This window comes from Oncorhynchus keta, chromosome 34 (assembly GCF_023373465.1).
Source record: "Oncorhynchus keta strain PuntledgeMale-10-30-2019 chromosome 34, Oket_V2, whole genome shotgun sequence".
In the NCBI taxonomy this organism is placed as follows: Eukaryota; Metazoa; Chordata; class Actinopteri; order Salmoniformes; family Salmonidae; genus Oncorhynchus; species Oncorhynchus keta.
The window spans coordinates 46,478,869-46,496,852 of record NC_068454.1 but is presented as its reverse complement, the minus strand read 5'-3'; the positions used below and the strand labels follow the sequence as shown (position 1 = coordinate 46,496,852).

Genomic DNA, 17,984 nt, shown 5'->3' with positions numbered 1-17,984 from the left:
CTGATAAAATGCACAATATTTGTGGAAAAAGTAATTGTCAACCACATTAAATAGTCAGTGTCAACCTAATGTGTGGGTTGTGTTTCTTGTCTCTCTCTCTCTCTCTCTCATATACATTATTGGCTGCTTCCCAAATGGCACCCTATTCTCCAGTGTTCTAGTACTCGTGTCCAGGACTCAGACTCAAGGTCCAGTTTTCATGACTCGTTTCATGACTTGTGACTCGACTTAGACTTGAGCGTTGGTGACTTGGACTCATACTCGCCTTCTTGACCGTTGTTGACACGGACTTGGACTCGGATTCTTGGACTCGCACACACAGCCTACATCAGCTGGTGAGCTGCGGGGCAACAAGTGATGAGTGTGGGCAGACATGCAGGCAGGCTGTGCTCCGGCTCCGCCTCTGATCATACATCAAATCAAAATCAAATTTTATTTGTCACATACACATGGTTAGCAGATGTTAATGCGAGTGTAGCGAAATGCTTGTGCTTCTAGTTCCGACAATGCAGTGATAACCAACAAGTAATCTAACTAACAATTCCAAAACTACTGTCTTATACACAGTGTAAGGGGATAAAGAATATGTACATAAGGATATATGAATGAGTGATGGTACAGAGCAGCATACAGTAGATGGTATCGAGTACAGTATATACATATGAGATGAGTATGTAGACAAAGTAAACAAAGTGGCATAGTTAAAGTGGCTAGTGATACATGTATTACATAAGGATGCAGTCGATGATGTAGAGTACAGTATATACATATGCATATGAGATGAATAATGTAGGGTAAGTAACATTATATAAGGTAGCATTGTTTAAAGTGGCTAGTGATATATTTACATCATTTCTCATCAATTCCCATTATTACAGTGGCTGGAGTTGGGTCAGTGTCAATGACAGTGTGTTGGCAGCAGCCACTCAATGTTAGTGGTGGCTGTTTAACAGTCTGATGGCCTTGAGATAGAAGCTGTTTTTCAGTCTCTCGGTCCCAGCTTTGATGCACCTGTACTGACCTCGCCTTCTGGATGATAGCGGGGTGAACAGGCAGTGGTTCGGGTGGTTGATGTCCTTGATGATCTTTATGGCCTTCCTGTAACATCGGGTGGTGTAGGTGTCCTGGAGGGCAGGTAGTTTGCCCCCGGTGATGCGTTGTGCAGACCTCACTACCCTCTGGAGAGCCTTACGGTTGAGGGCGGAGCAGTTGCCGTACCAGGCGGTGATACAGCCCGCCAGGATGCTCTCGATTGTGCATCTGTAGAAGTTTGTGAGTGCTTTTGGTGACAAGCCAAATTTCTTCAGCCTCCTGAGGTTGAAGAGGCGCTGCTGCGCCTTCTTCACGACGCTGTCAGTGTGAGTGGACCAATTCAGTTTGTCTGTGATGTGTATGCCGAGGAACTTAAAACTTGCTACCCTCTCCACTACTGTTCCATCGATGTGGATAGGGGTGTTCCCTTTGCTGTTTCCTGAAGTCCACAATCATCTCCTTAGTTTTGTTGACGTTGAGTGTGAGGTTATTTTCCTGACACCACACTCCGAGGGCCCTCACCTCCTCCCTGTAGGCCGTCTCGTCGTTGTTGGTAATCAAGCCTACCACTGTTGTGTTGTCCGCAAACTTGATGATTGAGTTGGAGGCGTGCGTGGCCACGGAGTCGTGGGTGAACAGGGAGTACAGGAGAGGGCTCAGAACGCACCCTTGTGGGGCCCCCGTGTTGAGGATCAGCGGGGAGAGATGATGTTGCCTACCCTCACCACCTGGGGGCGGCCCGTCAGGAAGTCCAGTACCCAGTTGCACAGGGCGGGGTCGAGACCCAGGGTCTCGAGCTTGATGACGAGCTTGGAGGGTACTATGGTGTTGAATGTAGTCGATGAACAGCATTCTCATTCTCACATAGGTATTCCTCTTGTCCAGGTGGGTTAGGGCAGTGTGCAGTGTGGTTGAGATTGCATCGTCTGTGGACCTATTTGGGCGGTAAGCAAATTGGAGTGGGTCTAGGGTGTCAGGTAGGGTGGAGGTGATATGGTCCTTGACTAGTCTCTCAAAGCACTTCATGATGACGGAAGTGAGTGCTACGGGCGGTAGTCGTTTAGCTTAGTTACCTTAGCTTTCTTGGGAACAGGAACAATAGTGGCCCTCTTGAAGCATGTGGGAACAGCAGACTGGTATAGGGATTGATTGAATATGTCCGTAAACACACCGGCCAGCTGGTCTGCGCATGCTCTGAGGGCGCGGCTGGGGATGCCGTCTGGGCCTGCAGCCTTGCGAGGGTTAACACGTTTAAATGTCTTACTCACCTCGGCTGCAGTGAAGGAGAGACCGCATGTTTTCGTTGCAGGCCGTGTCAGTGGCACTGTATTGTCCTCAAAGCGGGCAAAAAAGTTATTTAGTCTGCCTGGGAGCAAGACATCCTGGTCCGTGACTGGGCTGGGTTTCTTCTTGTAGTCCGTGATTGACTGTAGACCCTGCCACATGCCTGTTGTGTCTGAGCCATTGAATTGAGATTCCACTTTGTCTCTGTACTGATGCTTAGCTTGTTTAATAGCCTTGCTATGTCGTGAAGGCGGCGCTTTTGTTTCCCGTAGCTAACCAGTCACCAGCCTTTAGTTTAGCTACCCTTTGCCTGGTTAAGAAACACAAGCTGCTTTACTAAATTAAAAAACAATACCATTGAGTTTACTCGTAAAACAACAGTATAGCTATGTTTGTCTCTCTTAGAAAAGTAGGTTGTCTTTAAGTACCTTGTCTTGCTCAACCCTCTCATGCATTGGCGGTCTGCATTTTACATTCATAAACCATATTGACTAAATAATTCATCTTGCCACTACACTAAATTTGACTGGGTAAATAACTACATTTTGAGTTAATGTTGACCCTGTGAATCAGACTTAAGCACTTGGACCAGGACTCGAGCACTGGGACTCGGACTTCAGCCATATCGTGACTCGACCATTGGGGACTCGGATGTTGACTCGTACAGGAGCACAGGGGGACTTGGGACTCGACACGGACTCGAGGTTGAGTGACTCGACTACGTCACTACTATTCCTTATACAGTGTCTTTGGAAACTATTCAGACCCCTTGACTTTTTCCACATTTTGTTACGTTACAGCCTATTCTAAAATGTATAAAACAAATATATAATTGCAATCTACACGCAATACCCCATAATGACAGTGAAAATAGGTTTTTAGAAATGTTTGCAAATGTATTAAAAATTAAAAACATAAATACCTTATTTAAATAAGTATTCAGACCCTTTGCTATGAGACTTGAAGTTGAGCTTAGGTGCATCCTGTTTCCATTGATCATCCTTGAGGTGTTTATAGAACTTGATTGGAGTCCACCTGTGGTAAATTCCATTTTTTTGATTGGACATGACACACACCTGTCTATATAAGGTCCCACAGTTGACAGTGCATGTCAGAGCAAAAACCAAGCCATGAGGTCGACGGAATTGTCCGTAGAGGAAGAGTGGTACCGGAGATGGCTTCCGTTTTACGGACTCCTAACCAATTCTGCTATTGTGTGAGTTTTTTTGCCTTATTTGGAATTTATTTTGTACGTAATGTTTCTGCCACCATCTCTTATGACTGAAAAGAGCTTCTGGCTATTAGAACAGTGATTGCTCATCTCGTACTGGAAGATTTTTTTATTTAATGAGTCAGATGCAAAGGATTTACTTCAGACAACAGACAAGGCTCAAATCCCTGCCATTCGTATGAAGAAGAGACGGAAATATAGGGGTTGTAGGTCAGAGTGCCTTGTTAGAATCTGACAGCGAGTGTGTGACCGCCTCTACCATCCGTCCTATTAGCCAACATGCAATCATTGAATAATTAACTGGATGAGCTCCGGTCAAGACTATCCTACCAACGGGTCATTAAAAACTTGAATATCTTATGTTTCACGAGTCGTGGCTGAATGATGACATACAACTGGCTGGGTTTTCCATGCATCAGCAAGAGGGTACAGCTGCCTCCGGGTAATACAAGGGGTCGTGGTCTGTGTATATTTGTCAGTAACGGCTGGTGCACAAAATCAAATATTAATGAGGTCTCAAGGTTCTGCTCGCCTGAGGTAGAGTGTCTCATGATAAGCTGTAGACCACACTATCAACCAAGAGATTTGACATCTATATTTTTCATAGCTGTCTATTTACCACCACAAACCGATGCTGACACCAAGACCGCACTCAACAAGCTGTATAAGGCTATAAGCAAACATGAATATGTTCATCCAGAGGTGGCGCTCCTAGTGTCCGGGGTACATGGTACATGTGCAACCAGAGCGAGAAAAAAAACTCTAGACAACCTTTACTCCACACACAGAGAGGCATACAAAGCTATCCCTCGCCCTCCATTTGGGAAATCTGACCATATCGCTATCCTCCTGATTCCTGCTTACAAGCCAAAACTAAAGCAGGAAATACCAGTGACTCACTCAATACGGAAGTGGTCAGATGATGCAGATTTTAAGCCACAGGATTGTTTTACTAGAACAGTCTTGAATATGTTCCGGGAGTTCTTCCGAGTACACCACATCAGTCACTAACTTCATCAATATGTGCATCGATGATGTCACCCCCACAGTGACCGTACATTCATACCCCAACCAGAAGCCATGGATTACAGGAAACGTCCTCACTGAGCTAAAGGGTAGAGCTACTGCTTTCAAGGAGCGGGACTCTAACCCGGACGCTTATAAGAAATGCCCTCCGATGAACCATCAAATGGACAAAGTGTCAATACAGGACTAAGATTGAATCCTACTACACTGGCTCTGACACTCGTGGGATGTGGCAGGGCTTGCAAACTACTACAGACTACATTTTTTAAAATGTTTTATTATTTTTTTTATTTCACCTTTATTTAACCAGGTAGGCTAGTTGAGAACAAGTTCTCATTTGCAACTGCGACCTGGCCAAGATAAAGCATAGCAGTAAACAATAACAAGTAAAGTAAAGTAAACGATTAACAATTATTAAGTAAACAATTAACAAGTCAATAACATAGTAGAAAAAAAGGGGAGTCTATATACAATGTGTGCAAAAGGCATGAGGTAGGCGAATAATTACAATTTTGCAGATTAGCACTGGAGTGATACATGATCAGATGGTCATGTACAGGTAGAGATATTGCTGTGCAAAAGAGCAGAAAAGTAAATAAATAAAAACAGTATAAAAACAGTATGGGAATGAGGTAGGTGAAAATGGGTGGGCTATTTACCAATAGACTATGTACAGCAGCAGCGATCGGTTAGCTGCTCAGATAGCTGATGTTTGAAGTTTGTGAGGGAGATAAAAGTCTCCAACTTCAGCGATTTTTGCAATTCGTTCCAGTCACAGGCAGCAGAGTACTGGAACGAAAGGCGGCCAAATGAGGTGTTGGCTTTAGGGATGATCAGTGAGATACACCTGCTGGAGCGCGTGCTACGGATGGGTGTTGCCATCGTGACCAGTGAACTGAGATAAGGCGGAGCTTTACCTAGCATGGACTTGTAGATGACCTGGAGCCAGTGGGTCTGGCGACGAATATGTAGCGAGAGCCAGCCGACTAGAGCATACAAGTCGCAGTGGTGGGTGGTATAAGGTGCTTTAGTGACAAAACGGATGGCACTGTGATAGACTGCATCCAGTTTGCTGAGTAGAGTGTTGGAAGCCATTTTGTAGATGACATCGCCGAAGTCGAGGATCGGTAGGATAGTCAGTTTTACTAGGGTAAGCTTGGCGGCATGAGTGAAGGAGGCTTTGTTGCGGAATAGAAAGCCGATTCTTGATTTGATTTTCGATTGGAGATGTTTGATATGAGTCTGGAAGGAGAGTTTGCAGTCGAGCCAGACACCTAGGTACTTATAGATGTCCACATATTCAAGGTCGGAACCATCCAGGGTGGTGATGCTAGTCGGGCATGCGGGTGCAGGCAGCGATCGGTTGAAAAGCATGCATTTGGTTTTACTAGCGTTTAAGAGCAGTTGGAGGCCACGGAAGGAGTGTTGTATGGCATTGAAGCTCGTTTGGAGGTTAGATAGCACAGTGTCCAATGACGGGCCGAAAGTATATAGAATGGTGTCGTCTGCGTAGAGGTGGATCAGGGAATCGCCCGCAGCAAGAGCAACATCATTGATATATACAGAGAAAAGAGTCGGCCCGAGAATTGAACCCTGTGGCACCCCCATAGAGACTGCCAGAGGACCGGACAGCATGTCCTCCGATTTGACACACTGAACTCTGTCTGCAAAGTAATTGGTGAACCAGGCAAGGCAGTCAGCCGAAAAACCGAGGCTACTGAGTCTGCCGATAAGAATATGGTGATTGACAGAGTCGAAGGCCTTGGCAAGGTCGATGAAGACGGCTGCACAGTACTGTCTTTTATCGATGGTGGTTATGATATCGTTTAATACCTTGAGTGTGGCTGAGGTGTGACCGGCTCGGAAACCAGATTGCACAGCGGAGAAATGAAGCACAGCCGTGAGCTGCCCAGTGACACGAGCCTACCAGACGAGCTAAATGACTTATATGCGTCCTCCGAGGCAAGCCTGCATGAGATCACCAGCTGTTTCGGACGACTGCGTGATCGTGCATAGTCACTTTACCTCGACCAACATGTACTTATTACCTCAATTAGCTTGACTAACCTGTGCCCCCGCACATTGACTCTGTACCGATACCCCCTTTATATAGCCTTGTTACTTTTATTTTATTGTTTCTTTTTAATTATTTTACATTTTTATATTTCCTTATTTTTATTCATTCATTGTTTACTTCAGTTTATTTAGTAAATACTTAACACTTTGTTGGTTAAGGGTTTGTAAGTAAGCATTTCACTATAAGGGTACACCTGTTGTATTCGTTGCATGTGACAAATCAAATTTTATTTGATTAGATGTTTTTATTTAGAGCTCCAAAAGAGAGTTGTGTTGAGGCAGGCACACAGCCAAGACAACGCAGGAGTGGCTTTGGGAAAAGTCTCTGAATGTCCTTGAGTGGCCCAGCCAGAGCGCAGACTTGAACCCTATCTAACATCTCTGGAGAGACCTGTAAGTGGCTGTGCAGTGATGCTCCCTATCCAACCTGACAGAGCTTGAGAGGATCTGCAGAGAATAATGGGAGAAACTCCCCAAATACATGTGTACCAAGCTTGTAGCGTCATACCCAAGAAGACTCTAAGCTGTAGTCGCTACCAAAGGTGCTTCAACAAAGTACTGAGGAAAGGGTCTGAATACTTATGTAAATATGATATTTCCTTTCTTTTCTTTTTGTCTAAATAAATCAAAAAAACTAATTTTGCTTTTCATTATGGGGTATTTTGTGTAGATTGATGAGGGGGAAAAAAATGTTTTAAGCAATTTTAGAATACGGCTCGTTCTCTCACTCGTTCCAATATGATCTATATCTACAGTAAGTGTACATGTGGGTACCAACTGACATTTACAAGTGCTTTTGCTGCACTCGAGTCTCATCAGCCCGATTCAAAACCCCCTTGACATTTAAAAACCACAGAAAGTACTCCGTTGCCCTTCTCAACCCCCTTCCAACAAAACAAGTTGTGAAGAAACTGATCAAGAGGCATCTTTGAATATGCTGACATTTTCCCTTATAACCAAAGAGCCACCTGCAACACTTGCAGGGGAAATTTTCATCCACAATGCCATGGACAGTGGTTTCCCCCTGTCAACCTTTACATTTCTCCCAAACTTTAAAGTTCTATTCGACCTCCACTGTCACTTGTGCAACTATATCACTTATTGAAAAATTGCTGTTTTGTCACCAGCTGAAAGGAGATGTTTTCATTGAGGGACTGAATTTGAATAATTCAGTGCTTCTTTAAATACCTTCAAACACACTGCATTGAGTTGACACTGACCCATATCTAAATGTCATCCCATTGGGAATGAATGTTAGCATCTGAAATGGCACCCTATTCCATATATAGAGCACAACTGTTGTCCCTATGTGGGCCTTGGCCAAAAGTAGTGCACTATGAAGGGAACAGATAGGGTGCCATTTTGGATGTAGCTCATGAATCCCTATGCCCACCCAACACAGACATATGCATCCCCTGGTCAAAAGTAGTGCACTATATAGGGGATTATGGTTAAATTTCAGACCGCTCATGACTCTCTCTGTCCACCCTACACAGGAAGTGCCCTTTGAAGCCATCCACTACATGACTGGTGAATGTAACTACGGTGGCCGCGTGACGGATGACTGGGACCGGCGGACGCTGCGCACCATCCTGACGATCTTCTACACCCCCAAGATTCAAGACCCTGACTACAAGTTTGACCCCAGCGGCCTGTATTACTCACCACCGGAGGGAGACGTAAGGAACAACTTCTCATATGGTTGAAATGTACAGTGGGGCAAAAAAGTATTTAGTCAGCCACCAATTGTGCAAGTTCTCCCACTTAAAAAGATGAGAGAGGCCTGTAATTATCATCATAGGTACACTTCAATTATGACAGACAAAATGAGAAAAATAAATCCAGAAAATCACATTGTAGGATGTTTAATGAATTTATTTGTAAATTATGGTGGAAAATAAGTATTTGGTCACCTACAAACAAGCAAGATTTCTGGCTCTCACAGACCTGTACCTTCTTCGAGATAGGGGGCGCTCTTTTAATTTTTGGATAAAAAACTCTCCCGTTTTAAACAATATATTTTGTCACGAAAAGATGATCTACTATGCATGTAATTGACAGCTTTGGAAAGAAAAAACCCCGACGTTTCCAAAACTGCAAAGATATTATCTGTGAGTGCCCCAGAACTAATGCTACAGGCGAAACCAAGATGAAATTTCATACAGGAAATGCCCCAGATTCTGAAGGCGCTGTGTTCCAATGTCTCCTTATATGGCTGTGAATGCGCCAGGAATGAGCCTGCACTTTCTGTCTTTTCCCCAAGGTGTCTGCAGCATTGTGACGTATTTGTAGGCATATCATTGGAAGATTGACCATAAGAGACTACATTTACCAGGTGTCCGCCCGGTGTCCTGCGTCGAAATTATTGCGTAATCTCCAGGTCCATGCGCGTTAGGTCCATGCGCGTTCCATTTCTTCAGAGGAGAAACCAAACTGCCACAAATGATTTATCATCAATAGATATGTGAAAAACACCTTGAGGATTGATTCTAAACAACGTTTGCCATGTTTCTGTCGATATTATGGAGTTAATTTGGAAAAAAGTTTGCGTTGTAATGACTTAATTTTCTTTTTTTTCTTTTTTTTTTCTTTTTCTTTTTCTTATTTGTCTACACAAATAATATTTTTGGAAAAACTGAACATTTGCTATCTAACTGAGAGTTTCTTCATTGAAAACATCTGAAGTTCTTCAAAGGTAAATTATTTTATTTGAATGCTTTTCTTGTTTTTGTGAAAATGTTGCATGCTGAATGCCAGGCTTAATGCTATGCTAGGCTATCAATACTCTTAAACAAATGCTTATTTAGCTATGGTTCAAAACCATATTTTGAAAATCTGAGATTACAGTGTTGTTAACAAAAGGCTAAGCTTGAGAGCTAATATATTTATTTCATTTCATTTGTGATTTTCATGAATAGTTAATGTTGCGTTATGCTAATGAGCTTGCGGAGAGGATTACACTCCTGGATACAGGTTTTTTTCGTAGCCAAACGTGATGGACAAAACGGAGCGATTTGTCCTACACAAATAATCTTTTTGGAAAAACTGAACATTTGCTATCTAACTGAGAGTCTCCTCATTGAAAACATCTGAAGTTCTTCAAAGGTAAATTATTTTATTTGAATGCTTTTCTTGTTTTCGTGAAAATGTTGCATGCTGAATTCTAGGCTTAATGCTATGCTAGGCTATCAATACTCTTACATAAATGCTTGTTTAGCTATGGTTCAAAAGCATATTTTGAAAATCTGAGATGACAGTGTTGTTAACAAAAGGCTAAGCTTGAGAGCAAATATATTTATTTCATTTCATTTGCGATTTTCATGAATAGTTAACGTTGCGTTATGGTAATGAGCTTGAGGCTATAAATAGGATCCCGGATACGGGATTGCTCGTCGCAACAGGTTAAGAGGCTCCTCTGTCCTCCACTCGTTACCTGTATTAATGGCACCTGTTTGAACATGTTATCAGTATAAAAGACACCTGTCCACAACCTCAAACAGTCACACTCCAAACTCCACTATGGCCAAGACCAAAGAGCTGTCAAAGGACACCACAATTGGTGGCTGACTAAATATTGTTTTGCCCCACTGTATTTGTGTACTTTGTGAAAGCAAGAACACAAAAAATTCCACATAGTTATTATTCCCATTATTCCAATCGCTCTAGCTCCAAAACGTTTTAAGTTTTAAACGTCACATTTTCTTTAGGAAATGTCCTTTTCTAGTTTATTCATCCAGGTGAGTCCCATTGAGATCGGAATCACTTTCTCGGGGGAGCCCTGGTCAAATGAAATGGACTGTTCGCCTAAATCGCAAAGCTGTTTATTCTATGGTTGAAACTAAAGGAATGTTGCACCCCAATATCAAAACATTTACTTGAAAGTAGAGCAGGGTTCTCCAACCCTGTTCCTGGAGAGCTACCATCCTGTAGGTTTTCCAACCGTAATCTAGTGCACCTGATTCTAATAATTAACTGGTTGATAATCTGAATCAGGTTAGTTACAACTAGGGTTGGAATGAAACCTACTGAGGGTAGCATCCAGGAATAGTGTTGGAGAGCCCTGAAGTAGAGGTGAACTGTACCTTTAAGATCTGAGAAAGATCGGATATAACTCTGGGATTAATCGACACAGGCATGATCAAATCAAATCAAATGTTATTTGTCACATACACATGGATAGCAGATGTTAATGCGAGTGTAGCGAAATGCTTGTGATTCTAGTTCCGACAATGCAGTGATAACCAACAAGTAATCTAACTAACAATTCCAAAACTACTGTCTTATACACAGTGTAAGGGGATAAAGAATATGTACATAAGGATATATGAATGAGTGATGGTACAGGGCAGCATACAGTAGATGGTATCGAGTACAGTATATACATATGAGATGAGTATGTAGACAAAGTAAACAAAGTGGCATAGTTAAAGTGGCTAGTGATACCTGTATTACATAAGGATGCAGTCGATGATATAGAGTACAGTATATACGTATGCATATGAGATGAATAATGTAGGGTAAGTAACATTATATAAGGTAGCATTGTTTAAAGTGGCTAGTGATATATTTACATAATTTCCCATCAATTCCCATTATTAAAGTGGCTGGAGTTGGGTCAATGTCAGTGTGTTTGCAGCAGCCACGCACTGTTAGTGGTGGCTGTTTAACAGTCTGATGGCCTTGAGATAGAAGCTGTTTTTCAGTCTCTCGGTCCCAGCTTTGATGCACCTGTACTGACCTCTCCTTCTGGATGAAAGCGGGGTGAACAGGCAGTGGCTCGGGAGGTTGATGTCCTTGATGATCTTTATGGCCTTCCTATAACATCGGGTGGTGTAGGTGTCCTGGAGGGCAGGTAGTTTGCCCCCGGTGATGCGTTGTGCAGACCTCACTACCCTCTGGAGAGCCTTACGGTTGAGGGCGGAGCAGTTGCCGTACCAGGCGGTGATACAGCCCGCCAGGATGCTCTCGATTGTGCATCTGTAGAAGTTTGTGAGTGCTTTTGGTGACAAGCCGAATTTCTTCAGCCTCCTGAAGTTGAAGAGGCGCTGCTGCGCCTTCTTCACGACGCTGTCAGTGTGAGTGGACCAATTCAGTTTGTCTGTGATGTGTATGCCGAGGAACTTAAAACTTGCTACCCTCTCCACTACTGTTCCATCGATGTGGATAGGGGGGTGTTCCCTCTGCTGTTTCCTGAAGTCCACAATCATCTCCTTAGTTTTGTTGACGTTGAGTGTGAGGTTATTTTCCTGACACCACACTCCGAGGGCCTTCACCTCCTCCCTCCTCTCGTCGTTGTTGGTCATTAAGCCTACCACTGTTGTGTCGTCCGCAAACTTGATGATTGAGTTGGAGGCGTGCGTGGCCACGCAGTCGTGGGTGAACAGGGAGTACAGGATAGGGCTCAGAACGCACCCTTGTGGGGCCCCCGTATTGAGGATCAGCGACTTCCGGCGCCGACAGAGATGACCGCCTCGCTTCGCGTTCCTAGTAAACTATGCAGTTTTTTGTTTGTTTTTACGTGTTATTTCTTACATTAGTACCCCAGGTCATCTTAGGTTTCATTACATACAGTCGAGAAGAACTACTGAATATAAGATCAGCGTCAACTCACCATCAGTACGACCAAGAATATGTTTTCCGCGACGCGGATCCTGTGTTCTACCTTACAAACAGGTCAACGGAATTGATTCCATGCAGCGACCCCAAAAAACGACTTCGTAAAAGAGGGAAACGTAGCGGTCTTCTGGTCAGACTCCGGACACGGGAACATCGTGCACCACTCCCTAGCATTCTTCTTGCCCTGAGCAAGGGTAGCATTCCAGAGGGACATCAGAGACTGTAACGTTCTCTGCTTCACGGAAACATGGCTCACTGGAGAAACGCTATCCGGGGCGGTGCAGCCAACGGGTTTCTCCACGCATCGCGCCGACAGAAACAAACATCTCTCTGGTAAGAAGAGTGGCGGGGGCGTATGCCTCATGACTAACGAGACATGGTGTGATGAAAGAAACATACAGGAACTCAAATCCTTCTGTTCACCTAATTTTGAATTCCTCACAATCAAATGTAGACCGCATTATCTACCAAGAGAATTCTCTTCGATTATAATCACAGCCGTATATATCCCCCCCCAAGCAGACACATCGATGGCTCTGAATGAACTTTATTTAACTCTTTGCAAACTGGAAACCATTTATCCGGAGGCTGCATTCATTGTAGCTGGGGATTTTAACAAAGCTAATCTGAAAACAAGACTCCCTAAATTTTATCAGCATATCGATTGCGCAACCAGGGGTGGTAAAACCTTGGATCATTGTTACTCTAACTTCCGCGACGCATATAAGGCCCTGCCCCGCCCCCTTTCGGAAAAGCTGACCACGACTCTATTTTGTTGATCCCTGCCTACAGACAGAAACTTAAACAAGAGGCTCCCACACTGAGGTCTGTCCAACGCTGGTCCGACCAAGCTGACTCCACACTCCAAGACTGCTTCCATCACGTGGACTGGGACATGTTTCGTATTGCGTCAGATAAAAATATTGACGAATACGCTGATTCGGTGTGCGAGTTCATTAGAACGTGCGTTGAAGATGTTGTTCCCATAGCAATGATAAAAACATTTCCTAACCAGAAATCGTGGATTGATGGCAGCATTCGCGTGAAACTGAAAGCGCGAACCACTGCTTTTAATCAGGGCAAGGTGTCTAGTAACATGACCGAATACAAACAGTGCAGCTATTCCCTCCGCAAGGCTATTAAACAAGCTAAGCGTCAGTACAGAGACAAAGTAGAATCTCAATTCAACGGCTCAGACACAAGAGGCATGTGGCAGGGTCTACAGTCAATCACGGACTACAAGAAGAAACCCAGCCCAGTCACGGACCAGGATGTCTTGCTCCCAGGCAGACAAAATAACTTTTTGCCCGCTTTGAGGACAATACAGTGCCACTGACACGGCCTGCAACGAAAACATGCGGCCTCTCCTTCACTGCAGCCGAGGTGAGTAAGACATTTAAACGTGTTAACCCTCGCAAGGCTGCAGGCCCAGACGGCATCCCCAGCCGCGCCCTCAGAGCATGCGCAGACCAGCTGGCCGGTGTGTTTACGGACATATTCAATCAATCCCTATACCAGTCTGCTGTTCCCACATGCTTCAAGAGGGCCACCATTGTTCCTGTTCCCAAGAAAGCTAAGGTAACTGAGCTAAACGACTACCGCCCAGTAGCACTCACTTCCGTCATCATGAAGTGCTTTGAGAGACTAGTCAAGGACCATATCACCTCCACCCTACCTGACACCCTAGACCCACTCCAATTTGCTTACCGCCAAAATAGGTCCACAGACGATGCAATCTCAACCACACTGCACACTGCCCTAACCCACCTGGACAAGAGGAATACCTATGTGAGAATGCTGTTCATCGACTACAGCTCGGCATTTAACACCATAGTACCCTCCAAGCTCGTCATCAAGCTCGAGACCCTGGGTCTCGACCCCGCCCTGTGCAACTGGGTACTGGACTTCCTGACGGGCCGCCCCCAGGTGGTGAGGGTAGGCAACAACATCTCCTCCCCGCTGATCCTTATTCATGCCCATCTGTGCATGAAACATGTACATTGCTTCCACTGAATATAATGCGAAGACACATTACGTATTCATTCATTTCAGTTATGATGTATTTTGTCTTCCCTTATTAAATATGATATTTGTCCATTGGGGTGGCAGGTAGCCTAATGGTTAGAGCGTTGGACTTGTAACTGAAACGTTGCAAGAGCGAATCCCCGAGTTCACAAGGTAAAAATCTGCAGTTAAAAAGGCAGTGAACCCACTGTTCCTAGGCTGTCATTGAAAATAAGAATTTGTTTTTAACTGATTTGCCTAGTTAAATAAAGGTAAAATAAATCAAAGTGATCTTTGTTAATGAGTAAAGAACAAATATTATGATGTGAGATTGAGGAACCGTCAACATGAAGGCATCAAATACTATGGAACTACACTTTAAATGGTCTAGCTCTGGCGAACTATAGACGTAAAGAGACAGAGAAGTCAAGAAAGTCAGTTGAGGTGATTTAAGTAGTACATTAACTTGTTCAAGAAAGTTCACTTTTGGAGGTACCTTTAAGTCATTAACGAGACACGGCGCCCACTGCCAGTCGTGTCATTTAATTTATTTGTGAGAACAATTATAATATATGCACAATTTTATTTGGCATTTTCCTAAACCCCATATTTTATTCATGAACTTTCATTTACATAGTCATTATTCTAAATGTCACCAATCTACCCCCCTCCTCCCTTCTGCAGTATAACAGTTACATAGACTACACCAAGGCTCTGCCTCTGAATCCGTCTCCTGAGATTTTTGGTATGAACGCCAACGCTGATATCACCAAGGACCAGTCCGAGACGCAGCTTCTCTTCGATAGCATTCTGCTCACACAGGTATGGCCAGCAAACTCACCACAATAGATCATTGTAGTGCCTTTACACACACACACTTGATTTATACTATAGGCATGCAAAGATATGGAATATCTTGGCATCCTCATGGCAGTGTTATATGCCATGCTCTCTTACAGCCATTTTCAAATGACAGTATAGGTTATATGACAGCTACTTAGAGAAAAGTGCTAGCCATATGGTCCACCTCCATACAACTGTGAACTCACTCAAGTCATATGTAGAGTGACGCTCAATAGCAGGGTGTTTTGGCTTGGGATCTAGTGAATCAGTGGCTAAAGTTAACACAGCCCTTTCTTTCCGTTGGCAGTGAATTTGGAGGTACATCATAAACCAAAGCAAAGCACACCTTCTTGTCACCTATCCCAGATGTCCCAAATCTTTGTACGTCATTTATTATCATGGCATGTTTCCAAACTCAGACCAAACCCATGTGTTTGTGTGTGTGATGCGGTGCATGTACGCATGCATATGCACACACACACACACATCTTACCTATTTTATAAGTATCTTTGCCAGACTTTAATATTTGATGACCTTCCATTAAACTGTACCATGCAATATTAATTAGGAAGAAAAGTTATTTGGACAGCGATATCTCCCTCCAAAAAAACGAAACTCCCTTTCGTGTAAATGCGATGCATTGTCTGCCTTTGACGGAGTATGATAACATGGTGTGACAATCACTGGTTTTGGAGAAACTCTGTGATCCCACTATCATGACCCAAGGCGAGGCCCAGATGCAGACACAGGAGCCATAAGATTGGAGTCTTACTATGTTTATTAATCCAAAAGGAGTAGGCAAGAGAATGGTTGTGGACAGGCAAAAGGTCAAAACCAGATCAGAGTTCAGGAGGTACAGAGTGGCAGACAGGCTCGTGGTCAAGGCAGGCAGAATGGTCAGGCAGGCGGGTACAAAGTCCAGAAACAGGCAAGGGTCAAAACTGTGAGGACTAGAAATAGGAGAAATGAAAAAAGCAGGAGAACAGGAAAACTGCTGGTTGACTTGGAAACATACAAGGTGAACTGGCACAGAGAGACTGGAAACACAGGGATAAATACACTGGGAAAAATCAGCGACACCTGGAGGGGGTGGAGACAATAACAAGGACAGGTGAAACAGATCAGGGTATGACACTCACGTCTCATACTCCATGAAAGCTCTCTTTGAGTCGGCCCAAGTTACAAGCTCGTAGAAGCTTAGCTTACATCTATCACAACCACTCACAGTAGAACTCTAAAGGAGTGAACATCAAACCCAATGGGGTGACAGAAATTGAGATATTTCTAGAATCTACAGCTGGAGTTAAAAAAATAATAATTGTTTAGCTTTGCTGAAAATTAGGCAGCCAAATGATTAGGGCTAACTGCTCAGGCATAATGGCTCACAAATAGACACACACAGACACACAAATGCACACCACACACACATATGCACACATACACTGAATATACAAAACATTAAGAACACCTGCTCTTTCTATGACCATGGACTGAGCAGGTGAACACAGGTGAAAGTTATGATCCCTTATTTATTGTTAAATCCACTTCAATCAGTGTAGATTAAGGGGAGGAGAAAGGGTAAAGAAGGAATTGTAAGCCTTGAGACAATTGAGACATGGATTGTGTATGTGTGCCATTCAGAGGGTGAATGGGCAAGACAAAATAGTTCACCACCCACAGGACATCCAGCCAACTTGGCACAACTGTGGAAAGCATTGGAGTCGACATGGGCCCGAATCCTTTCGACACCATGTATTTCTGCTGTTCTGAGGGCAAAAGTGGGAGAATGCAACTCAAATATTAGGAAAATGGTCTCAGCAAAAAAGAAAAGAATGTACAATTAGGACTCAATGAAGCCTAATCTTGATTCATACTTAACGTCTTCACTAAGATTAATAATAGTTGCAGTCAAGTGTGAACTTTATTAGCAGCGAATACTGGACCATTACTCTGAATGACCAATAAACAGGAAGATGCTCCATGTGGAATGAAGCAGCTATTTGTCATTCCTACTGTAACCCCAACTATCATCTAATGATTATCCATTACCGCTGGGTCGTGACAGCGCTACCAGTGAGTAAATATGGCAAGCGGGAAAATAACCATTCTTTAGAATGAATTACTTTGAAAAGTTGAGGGAATTGTTTTTTATTTTTTTCCCTGGCACTCCAGACTTATGCAAGAAAGGGATTTGAAATTTCATGATGACACTTGTTGGTAACCAAACCTGTGTGTGTGTGTTTGTGTTTGCAGGGAGAGTTAACAGTAAGTACCGCTGAGGCCTTGGACCTCAGTGAGCATTACAGATAAGTAAAGCACAGGGCTTAGACTCAAGGGAGAAACAAGAGTAAGTAAAGATAAATTGATGCAGTACCTGTGTGTAGTCAGAATAATCTTGAGTTGTTGAAGGTTATAGTTGGATTTTCAGGATAGGGCCTTGGAAGAGACTAACACTGGTAAAATAAAAATTTTAATGTTTTTTTTCACCTTCAACATACCACTAAGTAGCACACAATTGTATTTGTTGTCCAAACTCGCGCACACTAACTTCTCTGTCTCCTGTCAGTCACGTTCCTCAGGGGGTGACGCCAAGTCATCAGACGACATGGTGTATGATGTGGCTGCAGACGTCCTCAGCAAGCTGCCACCCGACTTTGACATTGAGGCATCCATGCGCCGCTTCCCCACCAGCTACAACCAGAGCATGAACACAGTGCTGGTGCAGGAGATGGGCCGCTTCAACAACCTGCTCAGGATCATCCGAGACTCCTGCATCAACATCCAGAAAGCCATCAAAGTAAGGAGAACATGAACCTAATGTACAGGCGTAAAATAAACACTTGAGCAGGGTCAAAATAAACCGGAAGCATC

General features: G+C 43.7%; 1 protein-coding gene across 1 annotated transcript in view; it reads left to right on the top strand.

The window, feature by feature from the left end:
* Window positions 1–17,984, top strand: part of LOC118367563 (dynein axonemal heavy chain 7-like) — a 238,437-nt gene that overhangs the window by 193,094 nt on the left and 27,359 nt on the right. The window contains 3 exon segments of the mRNA XM_052493948.1: window positions 8,146–8,328; window positions 14,954–15,091; window positions 17,680–17,910. Of these exon segments, the coding sequence (XP_052349908.1) occupies window positions 8,146–8,328; window positions 14,954–15,091; window positions 17,680–17,910 (552 nt within the window).